Here is a 25,910-nt window from a genome sequence, read left to right as displayed (position 1 = left end):
CCAAATGCCGAATATTTTCTTTAACATAAGGAGGCTGATTCATAGTGGGATAGGGAAAGGGAGCATGGGAGAAATAAACAAACTCTAAATAGGGCAGAGGGGCTGGAGGGGAAGGGAGGGGGCATGGGGTTAGAAATGATGGTGGAATGTGATGATCATTATTATACAAAGTACACATATGAAGACATGACTTGGTGTGAATATACTTTGTATACAACCAGAGATATGAAAAATTGGGCTCTAGATGTGTAATGTATTCCACTGTCATATATAAATTTTAAAAAATGGTTAAAATGGTAAAAAAAAAGATAGAGCACTAATCTCCAGAATATATAAAGAACTCAAAAAACTTAACACCAAACAAACAACCCAATCAATAAATGGGCTTAGGCAGCACAATTCACAATAGCTAGACTGTGGAACCAACCCCAATGCCCTTCAATAGATGAATGGATTAAAAAAATGTGGCATTTATACACAATGGAGTACTACGCAGCACTAAAAAATTATAAAATCATGGAATTTGCAGGGAAATGGATGGCTTTAGAGCAGATTATGCTAAGTGAAGCTAGCCAATCCCTAAAAAACAAATGCCAAATGTCTTCTTTGATATAATGAGAGCAACCAAGAACAGAGCAGGGAGGGAGAGCAGGAGAAAAACCTGATTAACATTAAATAGAGTCATGAGGTGGGAGGGAAAGGGAGAGAAAAGGGAAATTGCATGGAAATGGAAGGAGATCCTCATTGTTATACAAAATTACATATAAGAGGTTGTGAGGGGAATGGGAAAATAAACAAGGAGAGAAATGAATTATAGTAGATGGGGTAGAGAGAGAAGATGGGACGGGAGGGGAGGGGGGATAGCAGAGGATAGGAAAGGTAGCAGAATACAACAGTTACTATTATGGCATTATGTAAAAATGTGGATGTGTAACCAATGTGATTCTGCAATCTTTGTAATGTTTTGAATAACCAATAAAAAATAAATAAAAATAAATTTAAAAAAATAAATGGGCTTAGGAGCTGAACAGACACTTCTCAAAAGAAGATATACATTCAATCAATAAATATATGAAAAAATGTTCAACATCTCTATTAATTAGAGAAAAGCAAATCAAAACTACTCTAAGATTTCATCTCATGCCAGTCAGAATGATAGTCATTAAGAATACAAACAACAACCAAAAAAAATAAAATAAAATAAAAAGAATACAAACAATAATAAGTGTTGGCAAGGATGTAGGGGAAAAGGTACCCTCAACTTGGTTGGTGGGACTGCAGATTGGTGCAACTCTGGAAAGCAGTATGGATATTCCTTAGAAAACTTGGAATGAAACCACCATTTGACCCAGCTATCCCATTCCTCGGTCTATACTTAAAGGACTTAAAATCAGCATACTATAGTAACGCAACCAGATCAATGTTTATAGCAGCTCAATTCACAATAGCTAAACTGTGGAACCAACCTAGATGCTCTTCAATAGATGAATGGATAAAGAAAATGTGGAATATATACACAATATTATTCAGCATTAAATTAAGAGAATAAAATTATGGCATTTGTGGGTAAATGGATGGAGTTGGAGAATATCATGCTAAGCGAAGTAAGCCAATCCCAACAAACCAAAAGTTAAATATTCTCTCTGATAAGGTGAATGCTGATCCAAAATGGGGGGTGGCATGGAAAAAATGGAGGAACTTTGATTAGGCAAAGGGGAGAGGAGGTGGCATGGGGGCAGAAAAGATAGTGGAATAAGATCAACATCTCTACCCTAGGTACATGTATAACTGCACACATAGTGTACAACCTGAGAAATGAAAAGTTGTGTTCCAATTATGTACAATGAATCAAAATGCATTCTGTCATACATAGCTAATTAAAATAAATAATTTTTTAAAAAGATGATTTATATGAAAATGCAAAAATCCCTAAAATGGCCAAAATCAATTTTGGGGGGAGGGGGATGGGTACTAGAGATTGAACCCTGGGGCTTTACCACTGAGACACATCCCCAGCCCTTTAGATTTTGAGACAGGTTTTTGCAAACTTGCTAAGGGCCTTGCTAAATTGCTGAGGCTGGCTCTGAACCTGCAATCCTCCTGCCTCAGCCTCCTGGGCCACTGGGATTACAAGTGTACGCCATCACACACAACACTAAAACCATTTTTACAGAGAAGAAAAAAAGGTGGGGGGCTTCCTCCAAAAGTTAACATGCTTATTTTTTAAATTACTATTAAGTTACAGTTATGACAAGACCCAGCAAAGGACAGACACGAGGACCAATAGAAAGAATAGGTTGCTGACAGACCCACGGACATGTGGCTCACTAGCTTCTATCAGGTAGCATAATTCAAAGAGGTAATAGACATCTGGATTGAAAAAAGTGACCCTCAACTGTCATCACATTGCACACAAAAATTAACTCAAAACAAACATAAAAGCTAAACCTAGAAAGCCTCTAGAAGCTTGAGTTTAACAGACACAAAAAGCAGAAACCATAAAAGAAATGAGCTGATACATCCAACTGAATGAAATTAAAACCTTTTACTCTTCAAAAGACACTAAGCAAATGAAAAGGCAAGCTGCAGCCTAAGAGAAAGCGCTCCCTACACCCCAGACAGGAGCCACCATTCAGGAATGTACTGCACCACCACCAACCAGACACAGGCCAAAGCCTCTGGAAGCCACATCCCCAAAGACGCAAGATGTCATAGAACACTCAGATGACCGGCACCACCAGTCACAGGGCCCAGGAGAAACACCACAGTGCAACACACCTCCCTCCCACAGAACAGCTGAAGATGGGAGAGGACAGGCCCAGGGTGGGGACCATGGACTCATAGGCGCTGGCGGAAGACAGAAGAGCACAGTCACTCTGGAAAAGGGTTAGGCAACTTCTACCACAGTTAAAATACAATGACCAAATCACCCAGGAGTCCCGCTCCTAGGTGACTTTTGAAAGATAGGAAAACGTGTACAAGGACATGTACATAAATGTTCACAGAAGCTTTATCAGAAGAGCAAAAGAAGGAATTAAAATATGATGGTACATCCACTCATTGTGAGGAGGAGAAAGCATGGGTCCAGGCGGCCACACTGGCAGGTGCTGTAGGAAACACCGAGCACCTGGATGAGGACATGCACCAAGATCCCGTCTCCACATAATTCCAGACAAAAGAACCACAGCAAGGGACAAACTGAGGGCAGGTAAAGCTGCGCCATCTGCTCCTAACTTAGCAATAGGAAAGCAGAGCAGGCGCTATGACTCCAAATGTGACACAGCAAATAACCATCTGTGACCCTGGAAATCCCATGTTCATCACACACAATGGCACAGGAATGAGCTCAGTTTTATTTAATAATCCAAATGTGATCCAGAATGAGGGTAGAGGCAGGGTGTTAATTATAGTCCCAATCTGGGGCTGGAGAGAGGCTCTAGAGATCAGGTACCCTTTCTCTCCTTAATTAAAGCTCTCAACACAGGGAAGCAGGAAAGAGTCCAGAGACACCATCAACGGGCAGAGCAGCCAAGAGAGAGAAAACAAGCTCAACCTCTTCAGGAAATGATTCTCCAGGAATCAAGTTTAAAAACAATTCTTCCCAAGGAAGGGTGGGGAGAAAAGCAGTCTTTCTCCCAGCCTCCCTCGTGCTCCCAACTAACGTCATGCCCCAAGGAAACAGGAGAAAAGGATGTCATTAATAAATTTATTTCAACTCTCTTTTCAATGGTGCTGAAAAGTATATGCAAATCCACCCATAATTAGGTTTAAAAATTCCATTTCATGGGATAATCAGACTTCAAAAAACTCAATTTTAGTTTTAATCAGATTTTAACAAGGATATTAAGTCCATTTCGTTTAGAAAAGGGAAAAACTGTGAATTTAACACAAAATGTATTCAAGCTTAGCCCTGGGAGATAATTAAATAAAATTAATTTGGCAAGGGTTGTCAGTAAATGGAAACGCTGCAAACAGTGGTTCATGTTTTTGATGGAAACAAAAGCAATTCTTACTGTACAGACAAATGTGAAGCTCATCATTCACCCAGGAGAGACAGGAAGACTGGAACTCCTCTCCCCAACCCTTAGCCACAGAGCTTAGGTGGCCTGCAAGGAAGAGACGGGGAAATGGTATGGCTTGCACCCTCCAGAAGAGACCCAGGACCATCTGCCCAGCATGTGGGGAGGAGTCTCACCAACAGCAGCAGGAGCTCCCGGCCAGCCCCTGCTCACAACTGGACATGCACCCCAGAGACCCACTGTCAACCCACTGGCGTGAGACAGACACTCCACACCCCAGCTCCAAGAGCCCACCCCCTCTTAGGAGAAACTTCTCCTTCCCAGAGGGCTCTCCAGGCCCAGAGCCCTCAAGGGCCTCCCACTCTCAGCTCCTAGAGCCCGGCATCACAGTGCTGCATGGGCTGCCAATGTAGGAACCACAAATTCCTCTTCTCTATTGCATCTCAAACTCCACATCACACTGTAAGCTCTCAACAAATATTTGTTGAATAGAATGAATTTGGTCATCAGACCAATTCCTAAGAACTTAGCTATCAGAAAAAGACATGACAGAAATAAGCCTGACTCAAGTCTGGACAAGGGTTTTGCCCTTCAGAATTCTTCATGGAAAGGTGACAAATAACTGGTGTTCAGATAACTCCAGGTCCCTGCATGAGACCTCTGCTGCAGGTCAAGATTCCAGCCAGAGCAGGTGCTAGGGGCTAGTGCCCCCCCACCCCCGACACTGGACCCCTCTGAATCTACTCTCAGGCAAGGACATACCCTGACAGCAGATTCTCCCCAGCCAAGAGAATGAAAGAAAAAAATCAGCAGGCTCGGGCCCTCAGGCCATACCATCCCATGGACTATTTTGAGTTCTAGTTTTCCTTATTTTGCAGTACTGGGGATCAAATCCAGGGTCTTGCACATGATAGGAAAGCACTCTACCACGGAGCTATACCTCCAGTCCCCACTGTTTTGAAAATAAAGTTTTAGTACTAGGCACACAGCCATACCTGTAAAGTCAGTTACTCAGGAAGCTGAGGCAGGAGGTTCAAAGTAAGTCTGAACAACTTAGTGAGAACCTGTCTCAAAATTTTTTTAAAAAGTGCAGGGTGCAGTGGCACATGCCTATAATCTCCGCAGCTCGGGGGACTAAGAAAGAAGCATCGCTAATTCAAAGGCAGCCTCAACAACAGGGAGGTGCTAAGCAACTCAGTGAGACCCTGTCTCTAAACAAAACACAAAGATGTGGCTCAGTGGTCAACTGTCCCTAAACTCAATCCCAAGTACCCAAAAAAAAAAAAAAATTTAAAACAGAGCTGGGAATATAGTTCAATGGTAAAGCACACATGGGTTCAATCCCCAGCAAGCAAAAACATAAAATTTTACAGCCACATCCATTCACACACTCTCTACTGTGGCTTTCAAACTAGGAAAACCAATGATCCTGTTTTGTCCTAGGCCACCGAGTTTCAGTGCCTGAAGTCCCGCCTCCCAGGCAAAAGTCGTTAGTTGGGAAAAGAAGGACGGCTGGTGGTCCCATTTGTACTACAAGTGCAGAGCTGTAGAGATTCTATTTCCACACAATCTTGAAAACTAGTCTGATAGACAAAAACTCGCCAGCTTCTGCCCTAAACCCATCCCATCACAGCTACCAACTGTTAAGTTACAAAAATACAAAAAGAAAACCAAATCTACTAAATGGATGAAACAAGGGAAAGTACATCTTCTATCATGAAGTCTTTGTACCCAAAGAATCAAGCAAGCTTTGGTCATTTGCAGATGACTTAGTAGCAACCCCTACTGGGATATCTACATCATTGCAGCTAAGCTGCAGTAAACAATAAAAATACCCCAACAGTAAGAAATACAAGCAATAGCTACCAGTGACTCCCTTCTTAACTCTAATTTTCTTTTAAGGCAATAAAAAAAAGGGGGGAGAGAAGCTTTGATTCACAGAAAACTACTCTGAAACAAACATGCTACGACTTGTCTATTCTAAAAGATGGTTGATACCTGCATTTTGTAATTGCAATCCCAATAAAAGACAAAATACTCCTGAGACCAAAGTGCAATAAACTCTAGCAATACAAAAAAAAGTAAAAACTAGAAGGGGCAAATGGGAATACAGAGAATTGCGTGTCTAAATGTCTTCCACATAGACTCGTAAACAATTCCTATCAGCTCAGAGGCAGACATACAGAAGCTCACTGAAAAATTAACCGAGGTGGAAGCCTGCCCCTCCTTGCTTGTGGGAGGGCTGTTGATTCCATGGAACTGAAGAGGAGTGTGCACATAATAAAAAATTAATTGCTAATCTTCTACCTCAGCCACCTCTGCGAACAAGACAGTATTGTGTTGCTGCCTCGGAAGTTAAACGCTTCCTCTCCCGAGTACTGACTCTTGCTCGACCGTGCAGCCTCCTGCACAGAGGTACAAGCCCAGGCCCTGCCGGGAGGCCCTCACCTCCAAGTGAAGGCTGGTGGGCCAGCACTGCCGTAGGCTGGCAGGCCCTCCCTGCCAAGGTGCTGCTGAGCCCGCAGGTCTTCGAGAGCTGCCATCAGCTGGTGGGCTTCCTGCCACAGTGAGCTGAGTTCTGCTCAGGCTAACTGAATGGGCGGCCCCCAGCAGGAGTCTGAACATGCCAGCTTTGGGCTGATCAGCCCCAAAGACACAGGACCAGCTGCACAGCACCATGCAGCCAGCAGATGGATGGAGGTTACTGAGGGCAGAGCCCACCATGCTCCAAACCAGCCAAGCAACCCAGCAAGGGTGAAACAGAGTCACTTGGATGACCTTGGGCCAGTTGGTCCCTTTCAGAACCTCTGGTTCCTCCCCTGTCAAGTAGAGGTATCAGAGCTGGCCCCGCCTAGTCCATCAAGCAAGTAGACACTAATTAGAAATGGGCTACACAACATTTCTCTAGAGCAACGACCACTGGGAACAGTGCTCATCTGCTGGCAAGTGAACACCACATGAGTGTTCTGTAAAACACCTGCTTCCAGACCAGAGAAAATGCCTGGTCTCCAATCCCACCAACGTCAAACCTAGCAAAGACACAACAGATCTCGCTTGGTTTATCCCCAACCAAGTAAGCTCTCCTGCAGTTTCCTCCACTCATGTGCCTCAAGAGGAGCCCCCTCATTCTTGGCACTTAGAAAAGCTATTTCTCCTGCTATGTGGGACCATGCTGTGCTCATGACCACATCCCCAGGGCTGCCCAAAGCCTGGCAAGTGGCAGGAACCCAAACAAATGCTCAAAAAATAGGAAAATAAGTGAGGTTTCCAAAATCACAGCGCTACCAACAGAATCATGAGGGAGCAGGAAAAGAAATAAGACAGTCAGCGTCAGAATCATGCAGAAGTACAAAAAGCCCGGAACAGCCCCACCTCGACTCTTCAGGCCTCACCACCACCGACTAACACACTGCTCTTGCCACCAAGCCCTCTGACTGCACTACCTGTCTTCCCATGGCCACAGGACTGCTGCATCTGTAGTGAGTCAAACAACCTAGGACATCCAAAACAGGGCCTTGCCAAGCAGCAAGGTCTCACTCTGAGAAGCCAGGGAAGGGCCTCTGTCCAAACATCATGCATGAGATTCCCTGGCCAGAACCTTCTGTCAATCCCCATCACCTGCACTTGTCTGAACTCCCTGCACCACCCACAGTACCTTCCTGATGGATCCCTGCCTGCTTCCTGAGCTGCTTATACACCCCCACATGCACTGTGGTTACAACCATTTGGAACTACATAACATTTCCCAAACATACAAGTCTCTTAAGCCACTTACCCTGCCTGTAACGCCCACCTGGCATTCAAACATCACCCCTACTGGGAGGCACCAACTGATATTTGCTCAGAAACAAACCCTGACTTGCAGCTGCATCTCCAGCATCTAGGACAAGGCCTGCCGCATCCTGGATCTCAAGAAACACTCTATTATGGACAAAAGAAGGTCAAGCATCATGTGAGACATCACGATGCAATCCTGACCATCAATCTGAAGGCAAACCCTACTGTCCCCACAGACACCCACCCCCACCATACTAGCACCTGTGTGTGGGAACAGGATCCGCACAGGAGGACCTGGCAGGGAAGTGGAGAGCCTGAGGCAGACAGGATCCAGCCTGGTAATTCCACAGGCACTCTGGGGCTCCCTTGTGCCTGCAGGAACCTCTCCACCTCTGGTAGCAGTAGACAGTGGGAAGTGTTCACCAAGTCTCAGGTACATACATAAATGCAAGAGGTTGCCCCTCAAATTCACCCTAGAGCCCCAGAGGAGCTGGATGTCAGCATGCCAAGTTTCCCCAGGAGGTTAACAGACTCAGGTGCTAGATGGACACAGACACCATTCAGGGTCTCAGCCCCTCCTGCTTAACCTCCAAAGTCACAGTTATAGCCCCCGCTTTGGCCCACTCACTCTACCTGGTCCACCCTGACCTTTGGCATCTCTCATTTTCAACAATGCAGGTAAATAGCAGGACAGGGAAGGAGATTCCTCTTCAGACTGAACATATGCACAAAGAAAGTCCATTCAAGGAGATATAGAGACTTTCTGAGGTGCTGGGTTCAGGAATGTCCCCAGGGCACCTTGCTGCCAGGGCTATTCTCACCCCAACAGGAGACAGTCACCAACAAACACAACAGCCACCACCTACCAATCACTCTGTAGACACCTGACGCATGCCACATGCTTAGATGCCATCTTCCTCCTGCAGTCCAGAAACCAGAACCCAAGCCAGAGGCAGGTAAGTCAAGGCCTCTCCTCAGGCCCAAAGCACACTCCCACAACAAACCCTCCAAGTCTGCCCAGGGTATCTGCTCTCGCCAACCCCAGCTCCTTCACAGGCCTCCCATCACTCCTATTACTGAGCAAATAAATACCAGACACTCTGCTGTCCCCAAATAGCAGGACACATATATGCTTTCCAGAAGGCCCAAGAGCAACCAAGGTACTTTCAACATCCATGAGTACTTCCCCCTGGGTCCAGAGTGCAGGCCACAAATGCTGGGCCTTCTCCCAGGCTGTAAGATAGCCACTGTCCACGAGGCAGACACTGACTCACCCGGCCACAGAGGATTTCCCTCTTGCCCACTGTATGACATTCGCAGCAAGGCTGACAGTCACAGGCTCTCATGACCACCTGTCTGTCAGACCCTCTGGCTCCCTCCAGGCTCTTGCCCCTCTCTAACTCCAAGTAACAGAGTAACTGCTCCAATACCCCAGCCACCAGGAGAACAGAGAGACCATAGGATGCCAGTGCGCACAGACTAAGGACAGATACACTGTGGTGTGTGCAAGTTGAAGACAAGAGACAGGTCTTCCCTCCACATTCCTCCCTGCAGCATCCCTCTGGGCCAGAGCACACCTGTACGGTATCAGCTTGATGGTACCCCAACACACTTCCCTCTCAACTAAGACTCCTCACAGAACACCTAAGAAGAGATCTGTGTCAAAACAGTATCCCCAAAGTTGAGAGACTCTACTCCCGAAAGAAAACAAAATCTGCACAATAATCAAAAAAGTTCTCAATCCATCTTCTAGATACACCACAGGCTGCAGGACCTCCCAGGACTTCCTGCTCCTGAGTCCTGGTCCTGCAGGATGGCCTCTTCAGCTGCAGCCCTGTCTCTCAATAGAAGACCCAAGCTAACCCACCACTCATCTGCACACATCCCAACATCATGCTGGCCAAGAACCTGAACAAAGGGGTCCAGACCTGAAGGCAATTGTGCCTTCCAGACCCGGTCCCACAGTGCTGAGGCTACAGGACTTACCCCACGAACCTGCCACATCACACACTGGCACTGAAAATGGTAATCAATGCACACACCATGAACCTGACCTCCACAGACTGTGAGTTAGGTGGCTTTTCAGGCACAGTCTTCCTTTAGACTAGAGCATCCTCTGCAAGGACAGGGAGCACAGGCAGCAAAAGTCAAGGCAGAAACAGCACAGAACACAACACAAGAGGTCTGCTACAGACCCCTGTGTTCTCAGGTCTTCTGAGACCACTGAATTAGCCCCTCTTTTCTTCTTCAACAGGAATTTGCACTTGTCCACAGCACCACATCCTTGTCCATGTGGGTGAAGTGCAATTTTGGTTCAGTTCTGTCTGGGTGCCATCTGAGTTATTATGACAAAGAGCCTGTCAGAACTACCCCACAAAGGCCCCAGAAGGGAGGGTAGGCTCAGTTCAATCTGGGTACCTCTGTCTCAGTGCCTCAGAAAGCATGCCTCTAGGGATGGGGTGCAGCCCAGTGATCAAGCACTTGCCTTGCATGCACAGGCCCCGGGTACTATTCATAGCATGGCCAGCAGAAAGTGGGGAGGAAGGGTCATGCCACATCTGTGCCTCTACAGATGCACCAGAAATCATCACAAGTGGCAATTTGAGAGTGCCACCCCAAGGACCCCCACATCCTGAGTCCACAATGCCAAGATGAATGCATGGCTACCTATACAGACATATATCCAGGCCCAAAAAAGAACTCAATGCAGATACAAGGAAGGGCAGTGCTATAGTTTGGATCTTAAATGTCCCCTGAAAGAGCTCTGTTAAGGGCATGGACCTCAGTGTGGCACTACATGCAGGGGTGTGGAACCTTTAGAGGCAGGGTCCATTAGGAGGTCCTTAGCGCACTGGGAGCATGCTCTTGAAGAGGACTGTAGGATCTTAGTCTCTTCCTTTTCCTCTCCTTTGCTTCTAGGCAATGACATAAGTGGTTTCACTCCATCACAGGCTCCCACCATGATGTGCTGCCTCGCCTCAGGCCCAAAACAACAGGGCCAATTATTGGAGACTGGAACCTATAAAACTATGAACCAAGATAAACCTTTTCTCTTGGTAGGTTGATTATCTCAGGTATTTGTTACAATGAGAGAAAGCTCACTAAAGCAAGTGATCTACACATAGACACATCCAGGCCATAAAAAGAACCCAACACAGTATGGCTTGACCTCCTCAGGAATGCAAAGTACTTTAAACCAGAGTCCAATGGCACTAGGAAGAATAAGACAGAGAACTCCACTATGGTCACTGACAACAAAGCCTTCAAAGCCTCTGTATATCTCAATGTTCCCGCTGGTCAGCATGATGGGAAGCAGAAGGTCTCAATGAGAGTAAAGCTTCACTCAGGCCATGCATGATGCTGACTCAGCGCCACTGACCTGACCCGTGGACAGCACCCTATTCCACCCAAATCACTCCACACCTGCCCATGCTGTTTCCCACCATCCCTGTAGTCAGGTACCTCATTCACCTCATCCTCCTCCTTTTCATCCCTCAGGGATCCTCATCAGATAAGAGCTCCATGGCCTCAGCAGGCCCCACTGCCTGGCAAGAGCCTACACACAGAAGGCCTAGACTTCCTTCCTAAGATACCAGCAGCATTTCAGGCTGCAGAGCTTATGCAGAACAAGGCATTTTGCAGGTGTTCAAAATGTACATGGGAACTCGGGCTTCAGGGGCAGCTCAGAGCTCTGCACCCAGATCCAATGGAAACATCACAAAGGAAAATGTAGAGAACAAGAAAGACCACCAATGCCCTGCAACCTCTCAGACAGCCCTGTGCCTGCCATTTAAATAATCATTTCATTTCACAGCTGTTAGTACAAACCTACTCCCCGATATGTCTGAACAACAGACTCTTCTTGAAGGACAGCCTGCTCCACAGCACCAGCTTTCCACAGTGTACACAGTGGCCAGCCACCCTCCAACCCCTGCTACACCTCCCACCTGTCTCAGAAGGACCAGAACTTGATTCCCAGGCAGAACAATGCAGGGCTCAGGAGGCAGGGGACCTGGGCACCAGGTCTGGGAGGTTCAACAGCAAGGGAACATGTGCTCTGGCCAGGCAGGACAGCATGGGAAGCTGGGACAGGCAGGACAGCAAGAGCAGGACTTGTAGTTTCTGATGCAAGTGATGGCATGTTGTGAGGAAAGACACCATGGCTCAGGGCCCTGTGATCCAGGGTGACCCTCACAGCCTCAAGGCTTAAGGGGAAAGCCAGGCCTAAACACACCTGCCCAAGACACTGGCCCTCTAAAGGCCACATGTCATCTGGAAGCTACCTGGGCACAGCCTATGCTCAGCTGGCTTCAACTTTCTGTCAACTGCAACCACCACCACCACCACCCCCCACACACAGCTTCTCTGAATGAACTGACCCTTTCTCATGCTGGGTTCCAAGGCTCTCCGTGTTTTCCTGGGGCAGAGAGAAGTCTTAGGACCCTGCAGCTGACAAGGAAGAGCCAACAAGTGGCAGGACCCAGCAGGCCTGCTGAGGCAAAACGAACCTGGACACCTGAAATGCCACTGTACCTCCAATACAATCCCCTGGGAATCATCACAGCCTCCAAGAGCTAAATCCTTTTACCATCTGGCTTTAGATTTTATTATCTCAATTTAAAAGGAGACACAGTAGAAGAGCCCTATCTTCGAAATGTGGAGGAAAGCCCCAGAAAGAGCTTAGGGCACCAGGAACAAAACAAGAAGTATAAAGCAATTCCAGGTCAGAAACTCGCCCTGCAGAATGCACAACTGTCTGGGCCACAGGAGGCGTCTCTCCTGGAAAGCTTCTCTTCCATGTTCCACCCTGCCACCACATCTGTTCAGGGTGTAGTACAAGCAGAGGGGACAGCCCCATCCCAGCCTGCCCAACTTAACCTGAATAAAATAGCCATGGCCTGTCTTTCTCCTCTTGAAGCCATCAGCACATCAGGGTGGCCACCAATGTCACGAGAACAGGCACCCAAACTTCACAAGGGGCAAAGAAGCAGATGGGCTGCCTCCCTGGGGCTCCCCTTGCTCTGCTTCCCACTGGGAGATGAGGGTTCCAGCCTGTATCACGCCTAACATATGAACACCCCTCTCCCTCTCCCAACACCAGTGAATGCCTGCTGTATGCACACACCAAGGCTCAGAAGACAAGGCCTACCTTTCAATCCCAAACAGCTAAAAGGACAGCACTTAAAGAAAGCCAATCAAACAGAAAGCAGCAAGCAACCAGTTCTACCACAGGAGAACAGGCTGACCTTTAAGGTGCCTGAGCCTGTGAGGAGCTGTCGACTAGCTCAAGAGGCCCTCAGTTCTGGGGCTCCTGGGTGTGGGGATGAGCCCATTACAGACAAGGGGCCTGAAGGTCCCTCCCTCACTATTTTGTGGGCTTGACAGGAAAAGCTCACAGTTAAGGACTCTTAACTTTAAGAAGAGAGAGCCCAAAAGAAAAGCAGGGGAAAGGGCCACAAGCACCCAGGAGTCAAACGTTTCTTTCCTCTTTTTCTGATTCTGAGCCTCAAAGAAAACCAAGCCAAGACCAGTGACAAAGGGCCAAGACACCTGACAGCTCACCCACCTTCCCAAGCACCAACAGAGCTCCTTGCACTAATCAACCCAAAGCCCTGGTAATTATGTACCATGAACACACAAATCAGGGTAACGACAGCATCCCGGCGGGTCAATTAGCTCCTTCCTTAGAAGGAGACCACGCACTCCCCCTTGCTGTCCTTCTAATTGGTCTCGCACATCAGGGAAGCAGGTCCCCAAAACCTGACATCTGGCCAGGCTACAAATGTTTTGGGAAAATGTCCAGGTCAGCACTTGGAGGTTCTCCACTGACTCCTGGTGACGGGTCAGCAGTTTCAGGTGGTCACAGCTGCCAGGCTTCAGAGCTGACATAGACCTCCTGCTCTCCATCCCCCTACACCATCAACCTCCACACCCTCCTGGGTTCCCAGCAAGCCCCATGCACCTAACAGGTATGATGCCCACCAGCGGATCTGAAAAAAGGCCAGGCTCAGGCACAAAGGGACAGGGCCAGGAGCCAAACCACAGAGGTATCTTGGCCACAGGCAAATTGTTCTCTCTGTAAAGCAGAGACTTGACTACAAAGGGACCCGACGCTCGCTCCATGCCCTTTTTTTTTGAAAGAGAGAGAGAGAATTTTAATATTTTTTTTTTAAAATTTTCGGCGGACACAACATCTTTGTTTGTATGTGGTGCTGAGGATTGAACCCAGGCTGCATGCATGCCAGGCGAGCACTCTACTGCTTGAGCCACATCCCCAGCCCTTTTTTTTTTTTTTAAGAGAGAGAGAGAGAATTTTTTTTTAATATTTATTTTTTTTTAGCTTTTCTGCAGACACAACATCTTTATTTGTATGTGGTGCTGAGGATCGAACCCAGCATCGCACACATGCCAGGCAAGCGCGCTACCACTTGAGCCACATCCCCAGCCCCACTCCATGCCTATTTAATAAGGCTCTTCTCTCAATAAGAATCGCTAAATCAATTTTTTAAAAAGCCAAGCCACTGAAGATGCCTGCTCATCTCACTTTGTTGTGACTTGCTCCGAATCTGCTAGAACCTTCCAAAGCACATTACCCCAATTAAGCAATGAGACTCACATATGATGATTGAAATGTACAGCAGTTTTGAAGGGCAATTTGGCACGAGCTATCAATTTCAAATGTGCATATGTTTTGAACTAAAAATTCTGCTTTTAAGAATTCATCCAACCAACACAGCGCTGCTGATTGGGGAAAAACTGGAAACAACCTTACTGTCTCCTCAACAGAGGACTGAAGGTAATAAGAGTCCATTCATACTATGGAATCCTGGGTAGCTCCTCACTGCAGGCACCAAAATACAAAAACTAGGTGAAAAACAGATGCACAACAAAACAGAAAAAGCCCCACCTAAAAAGAAGAAATGCACAAACAGCAAGCTGCACCTTCGCATGCTTCTAGAAAGACAGATGAGAAAGTTATCAGGCATTACCTGGAAAGATGGACAGGGAAACTGTCCCTTCTACTGTTGTGTGATTGGCATCCGTGAACATTAGAACACAATGTCCCAGGGCTAGGAAGCTGGCAAGGACAGCCACCCCAGGATGAGCTCCCCTGGTGGAGGTGACGGATGAAGACCACGCCATACTACTCATTTTAGCCACTCACATTTGCCACATGACTGTTTTTGATTTTAGGCAATCATGCAAAATTGCCTTTCTGCAGCCGACGCCTGGACTCCACATTGCCACTACTCATCCAATGCCACTTCCACAGCACTAGTGCCCTAAGCCCCAAAGACCCAGACAGACTGAGGAAGCCTGGCACTAAAAGCCGCCCAGGAGGTTCAGGCTGCCATGGCCTTCAACAAGCTAAGGGACAGACTCCTTCCCAAAACAAGGCTGACTCTAAACAGCAGCTCCATCTTCTCTCCAGTCCAGTCCAAGTAATCCCCAAAGGCTTTCCAACATACAAATCAGCTTCTTCAAGGCCTCTCTTATACCCATTTTAAAGCTGCAGCACCGCAAGTCCTGACTTGCACATGCCCATGCAGGCAGCACCTCCCTCACGCTAGAGTATTCCCAGCACCCTAAGACTCCCTGTGCTCTCAAGAGAAATCTGGCCTGCTTCCGGTCACTACAGGTCAGCGTTGCCCTTTCTAACACTACAAGTAAATGCAGTCGTACAGTCCAAGCTGAAGTTCCTTCTATCAGCCAGAGGCTCACACATGCTTCTGCGCTCCTCACTGTTGGGTGGCCTTCCACTGTGTGGGAAGCCCATGGTACACTCTCCTCTCTCCTACCGACAGGCAGGACAAAGCTCCTAGGACATCCTTGTACAAGCCTTCGCGAAGTCATGCTTTCATTTCTTTTGGGTAAATATCTAAAAGTAAAATCACTGGGTCATGTTCTAATTGTAAAAATGCTGCCAAAACATTTCCAAAATGGTTGTACCATCTCCTAGTTCCAAAAGCAATGTTTACAAGGTCTGGTTGTTCCCCATCGCTACCGACAGCTGGGAGGGCCAGTGTTTCTATTTTGGGGCAGACTGTTGGGTACGTAGTGGTATTTCAACATGAGTAATTTGTATTCCCCTAATGACAAATGATGCTGAGCGTCTTCTCACTGTCCTTATTTACCATGCATATATCTTCTCATGTAAAGCATCTGTTCAAACTCTTTGGCCCGTTTTAATCTGGTCATCTTATAGATTCATAAGTATTATTTGTATGTTCTGGATACAAGTCTTCTGTTGGGTACACGTATTACAAATATTTTCTCCTAGTCCATGATCTGCTTTTTTTACTTTCTTGTGTGTTTTGAGAGGTTTTTAAATTTTAATGAAGTCTAATTTATCGAATTTTTTCATGTATAATTCATGCTCTGTATGTCCTAAGAACTCTTTGCCAAACACAGAAGTTCTAGCTTTAATGCATAGGTATGTGGCCCACTTTGAGTTAAATCCTGTGTTCAGTGTGAGGTGAGTGTTCAGGCTCACACCACAGACACACTATTGTTCTACAACCATTTGTTGAAAAGATTATTGTTCTCCCACAAAATTCTTTTTTTTTTTTTTGAACCAGGGATGGAACCCATGGGCACCTAACCACTAAGCCACACCCCCAGTCCTTTTTTGTATTTTATTTAGAGACTGGTCTCACTGAGTTGCTTACGGCCTCACTAAGTTGCTGAAGCTGGCTTTGAACACACAATCCTCCTGCCTCAGCCTCCTCAGTCACTGTGATTACAGGTGTGCACCAGAGCCTGGCACCTCCCACTAAATTTTTTTTACAATTTCCACAAAAATCTACTGATACTGCATTCTAGAATTATTTCTGAATTTTCCACTCTGTTCCACTGAGTTACCAATACGATACTCTTTTAACACACTACATTTATAGCTAGCCTTGAAATTGGCCAATATAAGCCCTCTACCTTTTTTTGAAATTGTTACAGCTAGTCTAGGTCCTGAATGTTTTGATATGAATTTTAGAAATCAGTTTATTGAGACTGTGCTGAATACAAGGATTAATTCAAGAGAACTTCCATCTTAACAATATTGGCTCTTCTAATACAAACATGATCACTCCATGATGCTGTGGAACATATTTGGTCTTTCTCACTGTCTCCTGACTTAAGTTCCTAAAACCCTTGAAATCTCCAGAGGGATAATGGTCCTTTGTATGCTAATGAGACAGCTGGCCACGGGCTGCCCTAGGAAACTTCAGGATGAGGCACTTCACCAGAAAGAGCAAGGCAGGGGCTGGGGATGTGGCTCAAGTGGTAGCGCACTCGCCTGGCATGCGTGCGGCCCGGGTTCGATCCTCAGCACCACATACAAACAAAGATGTTGTGTCCGCTGAAAACTAAAAAATAAATATTAAAAAATTCTCTCTCTCTCTCTCCTCTCTCACTCTCTCTTAAAAAAAAAAGAAAAAGATAGAGCAAGGCAGGATGTCAAGCTGGCACTCACCCTCCACAAAGGAGAGAGCAGCAGGAGGTAGCTGGCCACAATGGTCAATGATGCCATCGATTATGCCTACAGAGGAAGGCCCCCCAAAAACCACAGAGCTTCCAGACAGCTGCACAACTGAAGGTTCCTTAGCCTTTTACCTGGGGGAATCTGACACTAACTCCAAGTAGACAGTGTCTGAACTGAACTGCAGCCACTCACTGGTGTCCATGGAGGACAGCTTGCTGTGTGGAAAACCACAGCTGGTATCGGAGTGCTGTGCTGAGAGCACAGGGAGTTTATTTTTTCCTCTTATGGTTTCTCTCCATTTCCCTATATTATTAGGTCATCTTTAATTACTGTCAGCTGCATCTTATGGGTTCCAGAGTGCAGATCTTAAACATTTTGTTAAATTTATCCCTAAGTATTTTACATGTAGATTGTTTGTTTTGCAGTGCTGAGGATGGAACCCTGGGCCTTCTACATGCTAGGCAAGTGCTCTACCACTGAGCTACAACCGCAGTGCCCCCCTCTACCCCTCACTCTTTTTTTTAAATACAGGGTCTTGCTACATTGCCTAGGCTGGCCTCAAAACTGTGATCCTCTTGCCTCAGCCTCTGGAGTAGCTGAGATTATAGGCATGCACCACTGGGTTCTGATGTTATTGTAAACAGTACAACACAAACAGTATTTCTAATGGTTTGCTGCTAGTACACAGAAATATAATCTATTTTTGTATATTGTTCCTGCATTCTATGACCCTCTTAACCTCTCTAATTGGTCCAGGTACTTTTTTGAGGGGCAGGAGTAATACAGGAGATTGAACCCAGGGGTGCTTTTACCTCTGAGCTGAACCTCCAGAGTTTTTGTTTGTATGTTTGTTTGTTTGAGAAATGGTCTCACTAAATTGCTGAGAATGGCCTTGAACTTGCAACCCTCCTGCCTCAGCCTCCCTCTGCCTGGCCCTAGATACTTTTTTATTCACTCCTCAAGACTTCTGACATAAATAATTATGTTGTCTCCAAATGGAGACAGTTTCATTTGTTCTATCCAGCTTGTCTAACCTTTTCTTTCTCTTACCTGATTGCACAGCGAGGACATTCAGTACAATGACAGCTCTGCCTCGTCCCCCATGTCAGGGCAGTGGTCAGTCTATCAATATTATATTCATTGTTGTTTTTCACAAATGGCTTTTATCTGCTTATAGAATTTCCCTTCTTTTCCTAGCTGGCTGAGAGTTTCAATCATAATTGTTAAATTTTCACAAATACTTCTGTTCATCTTGAAATGTGTCAATAGGATTTTTCTATTAAAATAATTTATTAATTAATCTTATTCAAATCATTTTCTAAAAAGTAGCACCCTTGGGTTCCTAGGATGGACTCCACTCTATCTTTCCTACCAGCCCGTCTCTACGATTCCATCAGGGCCCCAGGCAGTCCTTCCTGGTCACCACCGCCTCCAACTGTGCACTTTCCGTACTTCAAGTCATTCCCTAGACAGACAGAGCTCTTGAAAGACCAAGTTCATCATGTCGCCACCCCACACTGTGCTGAATCCTTCAGTAAACTCTCAAAGCCCCTCAGGATGAGGATATCATGCTTACATGCTTCCTAGCACCAATGCTCTCCATCCCTGCTGGGTCACAGGTCCCTGTCACCCCATGCCACAGCATCACACACACATTGCCATTTCCTCCCTCCCTGGGACTCTCAGGAAGCCTAATCTGCACCTAGCCCATGTGATCCTGTGCACTGGATACATCCTCATATGACAGACACAGTACCTCAGCCCAAAGTGTCTTCCTCATGGTTTGTGCCAAAAGACCCACCCCAGCCAACTCATCCAACTCACCCAACCATCTCTCCTAATATCTCTGGGCTTTATTTATCTTACTTTATTTCATTTTATTATATTTTTGTAGTTGTAGATAGACAGCATGCCTTTATTTATTTTTATGTGGTGCTAAGGATTGACAACCCCAGTGCCTCACACATGCAAGGCAAGCGCTGTCACTGAGCTACAGCCCCAGTCCCAGCCCTGGCCTTCTCAGACATAAAAAATCCCAAACTGGGAAGGTGATCACTGTCACATTATAGAGAACTTGATGTTAAGCCAGAGTCTAAAGCCACACATCCCCTGACAATCTCAGGAAAGCCAGACCTCAGTTCTCAGAAGAGCACCCACACTGATAGTACCTGCTTTCAGCACCAGAAGCACACAGACCCCTAGAGAGACTCATCAAGGACATGGCAGGCACTTGACAGGGGAGAGCTGCTGCCTGCCCCCTCAACCCACCCCAGAAATGGCAGAAACTGGGACAAAAGAATCCTTGCACCCTGGTCAGTCAGACCCCTGGTATTAATGAAAAAGTCTGTATAGGAGGGCAAATGGCCCAAGGACAGGCTGCAAAGGGTACCCACAAGGCTCGGAGAGGAAAGTCAGATCACCAAGGGGGTAGTGCCACCTAGTGGTGGCTGGAACCCATAGAGCCAGCGACAAACACGCCCCAAAATCATGGCAGAGCCTCAGCCTAAATGTCAGAGACCAAAACCCACTCCCACACAGTCTTCCTCAGTGACAGCTGGCTGACCGTCTCAGGTCCCTGGATGGATTTCAAGTGGTGGGTCCCTAAACTGGTACTGAGTCGTGTGTCTTTGCACAAATGTGTAAACATGCAAATATGCAACTGCTCCTGCAAAGACCCCAAGTCAGAGCACTGGGCTTCAACTGTTCCCTGCTCCCCTGGTGCCCATTTCCGACACCAGCTTCAATCTCAGGAAGTACAAAGCTCTGGCGAATCACCCACCCTACAAAGAAAGCCCTAATTACTGCCCAAAACCTGCTTCCCCAGAAAAGAAAAAAAGCCAAAATCCTCATCATGGCAGTTCTCAAGGTCACCCCAATATTAAGTCCAGCCTTTGGGGATGCTGACCTACTAGGTCTGAGCTTAGCCCAGGAATCTACTTTCTCCAAACTCCAGATGATTTTTTTTTTTTTAACACAGGGTCTCACTATGCTGCCCAGGCTGGCCTCAAACTCAGGGGTTCAAGAGATCCTGCTGCCTTAGCCTCTCGAGTAATAGACTACAGGTATTCATCACCACATCCAGTTTAAGTGGAGAAATTATTCTCTTCTTTTTGGTGCTGAGGATCAATCCCAACACCTCATGCATGCTAACGGCACCTTTCTGACACTGAATTGCACCCCAGGGCCCAAGCTCTAGGTGACTCTGATGAAGGGCCTCATCTAATGCAGCTGATCTGTATGCCAGACCTACAGGACAAGCATAACCATGGCCCTCAAATCACCTGAGCTCAAAGCCTGCCCCAAGAAGGTGGGTGCTCAGACAGCTGGGTGGCAGTGGGGGGGGGGCAGGAATGTAAGCAAGTAGCACAGAGGCTTCCAAGATACCAGGCCCCCACAACAGCCCAAAGAGAACCAGGCACAACACATGAAGCAGGAGAAAGACCTGCCCTTCACAGATGTCCCCCAGCAAGGGAACCTCAGGAGCCCAAGGGTCCACCACAGTAAGGATGGCACCCCTCTGCCTTCCAAAAGGACAGTAACACCTTGAGGCATGTCCTAGGGATGCGATTTGGCTCTACTTCACAAGCACTGAGTGGGAGAAATACTGTGCTCATTTTCAGCCATGATAAGAGGGGCCTAGAGTGGTGTGGCCCCTGGTAAGGGTCTCACTAGCTAAGGGGCAAAGGTCAGATCCACGTGCCCTAGATGGGGACACACAGTGCCCGCAGTGCCCACTCCTTCTTCCTGCCCAGCCCCAGGATGGCAACAGGCACCACCGCCAGGGACTTGGGACAATAGGAAGAACAACACACGTAGCATGTGGCCTCCCAAGAACCAGCCCGCCCTCATGCCAGCCACAAAACAGGGTCCCCAGACAGAAGGGATGGGTCCAAATGGTTCAAGGAGCAGCTGGACATTCCAACCTGGACAGAGAAGTTGGTGCCATTCTGGTCAGAATGGCAGCCAGACACATCAGTTCTACGTATCTGACTGATGCTAGAAGCTGCTGGCAGACCTCTCCAACAGAGCCAATCAGGCACAAGGGGCTTCTTATCTCCCTTGTAAGAAATGGAGATGTGTTGGGTGATCAGAGAAGCTCCAAGACCCATTTGGATACCTAGCAAGTTCAGAGAACAGGAGGAAACAAACAGCATCAGCCCTGCTGGGCCAGCTCTCCATGAGCCCAGATTCTGCAGGTGGAGTTCAAGAGGAAACAGCAGCCTGGTCTGTCCTCTGTGACTTCTCAAGACAAAAAGAAAATCAAGAGGCATTGTCAAGGAACAGAACTGAAGCCAACATTGCCAATCAGAAGGTGGCAGATTCCAGAGCCAGCAGTCGATGTATAATTATAGCAAAGGACAGCTCAGTAAGTCTCAGTCCTCACTTTCCCAGAGCAGCAGGAAAGACACCAGGAAACTGCAAGTTTTACAATCCCCTGAGCAAATAAAACAAACGGCTCCTTAAACTTCACAGGCCTGTGTTCTGGGGTCCAATGACTCATTCAAAAGGATCAATCCACACTCTCCCTGAGACTTAGAACACATCGGGAACTGAGAAGGGGGAGCTGGACCAAGGCTGGGAGGCAATCAATCTGCAGAGGGCCACAGCAGCTAACAGGCAGAGGACCACAAAGCCAGTGCTGTATCAGATGAGCAGTGGTACCCAGAAAGACGGGACAGAAGACAGATGGGACTGGTAACAGGAACAGCTCTGCCCTTTGTATGTGTCAGAACATGATGGCCAGCAGCTCCAACATGCAGCCCATTCTGAATCCCTCCACCCACCCACTGGCAATGAGCTTGGCACAGACAAGTTACAGAGGCTGCTCCAGGGGCCCGAGTAGGACAACATCCACTATCATGGCTTAACCCTAAATCCAGTTCATCCCCAACCTCTCAGGTTACAACCACACAAAAGAAATTATTTCTCCCAAAGCAATTACTTCCTGGGCATGTACAGAGTCCTCTAACAAAGTCTGACAATGCAAGGCAATCGGACAGTTGCCCCTGCTCTGCTCAAGGACATCTGGTTTTCAATGAAGGCATTACTGAGACTTAGACAAGAAGAGTCCATCAGTTCCCTTTCCCTACCACTGTGAAATGCCTCACTAAACACAGGCAGGGTGAGTCCAAAGCTCCTACCCCTATTTGGAAAGGACTCTGAACAAAGAGGCAGGGCTGCCTTGTCAATACAGAAGCCAACTACCCAGAGAGGTAGGGATGGGGGACAGCGCCCACCTACCTGAGGTCTAAGCCCATGGTGTGGTCCAGATTCTCCCAGCTTTGCAGCTTCGCCAGCAGCCTCTGAAAAACAGTATAGGCAGGTCTCCTATCACCATGTGTCAGACAACTGGCACAAAAACACTATGACACAGACACTAAGCCCCCAATCTTAGGGAAGGATCTGCCCCTTATCTCTGAGCTCAGATGTGTGGCTGCTCCAAGGATGCATCAAAGCAATCAGGCTATTATTCCCAGCTGTTGAAGCTATGCGGCATACAGCTCATTCCTTCCTGGACCTGTATATCCAAGTGTGAATCCAGCAAGCTACAAGGAACATGAGGGTGCAAAGGTTTTGCAGTCTCTTGTGCCCAGGGTGCAGATCTGGGCAGCTGAACCCTAAGGACTCACCTCTCCCCTCTCCCAAGTACCTCTCAGGATGCCAAGCCCCAGACAGATGGACTCAGTCTAACAGACAAATTTTCCCCAATCCTATGGCAGACTAGGACCAGCAAGCCCCAAGAGAATGGGCCTGTTCAATGCTGGCCCAAAGCGCAGAAAGTTGCCCTTCTGGAATTGAAGCAATTGAAGGAAGAACCACTTGGATTTGACCTCCTGTCACCTCCTCCCATAACCAGCTGAGTGCTACTACAAACCATTCATTCGAGTATTTCCAGATCTCCTCTATGTACCAAGCACATGCTTGGTTATTAACTTTCCTACAGCCAGTGCTGGTCAAGTTACTATGCACCAGGCCCTGCTCTGAACACTTGACATGAGGCAGACACTGTCACTATTCCTCACTCTGCAGATGAAGAGACAAACAGGTTAAAGAACTGGCCCAGAGTCAAAGAGCCAGCAAGCATCCACAGCAGGACTTCAAACTACAAGCAATGTAATTCTAAACCCCGAAATCTTAAAACAATTTCAAAAATAACTATGTCCGGAGAAAAAAGAGAAGAGCAATTGGCTGACAGTTGTCTTTCCAATACACTCCTACAGAAGCTACCTCTGAGGAGGAGCTGCCCTGGAAGGCCCCACTGATGGCAAACAGCCGCAGCAGCTGCTCAGAGGGCTCCGTGGCCCCAAATGGCTCTGAGCTGTCTTGAAGCTCCAAAAAAGGACAAAGAGTGCTCCCCAGGTCAGGAAGTAGCCAGTGTAATTCAGGGTGGCCAAAGATGGTTAAGATGGTTGGAACAGTGGCGTGGAGCATGTCAGACAAACCAGGGTAGAACAGCAACAGAGTGACTCAGGAGAAGCAGTAAAAAGGACAAAAACTCCAGGCAGGAGCTAGGAATCCTTAGCTCTGGTCCAAATTCACTGGACACTGACCCTCCATTTCCTCCTCCAACCACAAGGTGACTTTCCAATACTGTACAGCAATGGCATTTTCCCACACAGCGTCACTGGTAAGTTACAATGACAGATCAGAAGAAAACACCCAGCATGGCTCTCCATCACGTCCTCACATGTAGGCACCATGTGCCATTTCCTTGCTGGCACACCCTCTGTGCCAGTCCTCTATAGCCTTGAGTTAAACTGCATAAACTCAGTGGCTTCAACATAGTTTCCTACAATACTTAAGCCTAAAATCCCACTTAGTTCTCACTGAGCTAAAATTCATGTGTGGGCCAGCTGCATTCCTTCTAGGGGCTCCCAAGAGAATCCATCTATTGTCTTTTCCAGCTTCTAGGGCTGCCCACACCTGTTGCCTTTACCCTCACAGCTGGCAATGGCAGGCAGGTCTTCCTCTCCTACTTCCTTAGACCATGCAGCCCACCTGACAACCAGGATCCTCCCCCACTGCAGGCCAGCTGATTAGCAGATTCAACCTTGTCACATGCATTCATAGGTTCTGGAATTAGGACATGGACCCCTTGAGGGCCATTGTTCTTCCTACCACACTGCCATGACAATAAGTACATTACAGGTAACCAGCTATTGCACAAGATGGAAATGGCCAGAGTCCTCTGGAGAGGGCTAAGGACAGTCTCATAGGCATGGCTTGCCCACTTGAACCCTTACCTCCTTCTCCAGTTCTAAGTCAACCAGAGTTTCCTGCATCTTCTCCTGGCGGCCCAGCCTCCTCTGAAGTCCCTCCAGCTCCTCTGTGAGCAGCCCGTTGGTCTCCCTCATCTCCCTGCAAGGCCAGAAACTGTCACTCCCACAGCCACATATACAGGGGACAAACCCACCCCATGAACCCCAGTCGCATCTGGAAGCAGCTGGGCCTCATCCCAGCTCCTCACCGCAGGTGTGCATTGTCTTCCCGCAGCCGCTTTAGCTCCCGCTCCATCCTGGGAAGCTGCAGCAGCTCAGACTTCATGCTCCGCACCACGGCAGCATCCTGCTCCTGCAGACACAGTTTCTGCTCCAGGTCCTGACAGAGGCAGGCAGAGAGGAAGAAAGGAAAGAAGAGTGAGCAGGGGACACCTAGGAAACGCAAGTCTCAGCTAAGTGAGAAGCCAGTCTGAAAAGGCACATGTGGTGGCTTCCGCCTGCAGGACACTCTGGAGAGAAGAGAAGGATGGGGCAGTGAGATAGCAGTGGTCCTCAGGGGGAGGAGGAAAAGCAAGTGGTGCTCGGAGGGCTGCAAGACACTACAATGGGGGACACATGTCAGGGTGCATCTGTTCAGAATGTGGCCCCCAAGGGTGAACTCCAGTGTAGCCTGTGGAGTAGGTGATGAAGAGTCAATGCGGCTTAGTCAACTGTGGTAATGATCCACTTTGAAGCGGGTGCTAACTGCGGGGAGATGATGGTGGGAGACAAGGGGTCTGGAAATCCTCTTATATTCTCTTCCATTTGGCTGTGAACCTAAAACTTTTCTAAAAAATAAAGTCTACTCATAGGAACCACAAAGTTCCTCTGCTGTTATAACAGTACCAGAACCTCGGCAATCTCCCTGGATTAGGCCCCAACCCCAGATCCCTCCTGAGATTGCACCTGATGTGATTCTGGCTGTGTCCTTTTCAGCCACCTCTAGCCCTGCCCATTTGTGCCAGCATCCATCCACACCACATAAATGCATCCATCCATCTGGTTCCTCCCAGACTTATTTATCCAGAAGGAACCACTGGCACACCTGGACCAAAGACACTCAGCAAGGACATAACGTTCTCATTACATGAAGTCACTTCTGCACCAGCAGCACTCCTGCAGCAACTGAGTCCATTTCAACTGCAAGAACAGACTTCTTTGTAACGTCTGTCACCTTAGGACTCAACAGAAGCACACTGGCATTTAGTGACAATCACCAAACAGGCTGAGTACAAACAATATCCAAATTGGTCTATCAATAAGTGCCACTAAAGCCAAGCACAGCGGTGCATGCCTATAATCCCAGCCACTCACGAGGCTAAGGCAGGATGACTGCAAGTTCAAAGCCAGCCTCAGCAATTTAGTGAGGTGCTAAGC

At 47.5% G+C, this 25,910-nt stretch overlaps 1 protein-coding gene across 32 annotated transcripts in view; it reads right to left on the bottom strand.

Annotated features, from left to right (window-relative positions):
- The window catches only part of LOC144369124 (mitotic spindle assembly checkpoint protein MAD1-like), a 278,411-nt gene that overhangs the window by 240,546 nt on the left and 11,955 nt on the right, over positions 1-25,910 (bottom strand). For all 32 annotated transcript variants that reach the window (XM_078028201.1, XM_078028200.1, XM_078028183.1 and 29 more), the window contains 3 exons: positions 24,743-24,873; positions 24,519-24,633; positions 22,516-22,577 (listed from right to left, as the gene is read on the bottom strand). In XM_078028201.1, the coding sequence (XP_077884327.1) occupies positions 22,516-22,577; positions 24,519-24,633; positions 24,743-24,873 (308 nt within the window). The remainder of the gene's footprint in view (positions 1-22,515; positions 22,578-24,518; positions 24,634-24,742; positions 24,874-25,910) is intronic.

The sequence above is a fragment of the Ictidomys tridecemlineatus genome, chromosome 12 (genome assembly GCF_052094955.1).
Source record: "Ictidomys tridecemlineatus isolate mIctTri1 chromosome 12, mIctTri1.hap1, whole genome shotgun sequence".
Lineage (NCBI taxonomy): Eukaryota > Metazoa > Chordata > Mammalia > Rodentia > Sciuridae > Ictidomys > Ictidomys tridecemlineatus.
The sequence above is the reverse complement of the archived record's forward strand: the minus strand, read 5'-3'. Positions and strand labels throughout refer to the sequence as shown.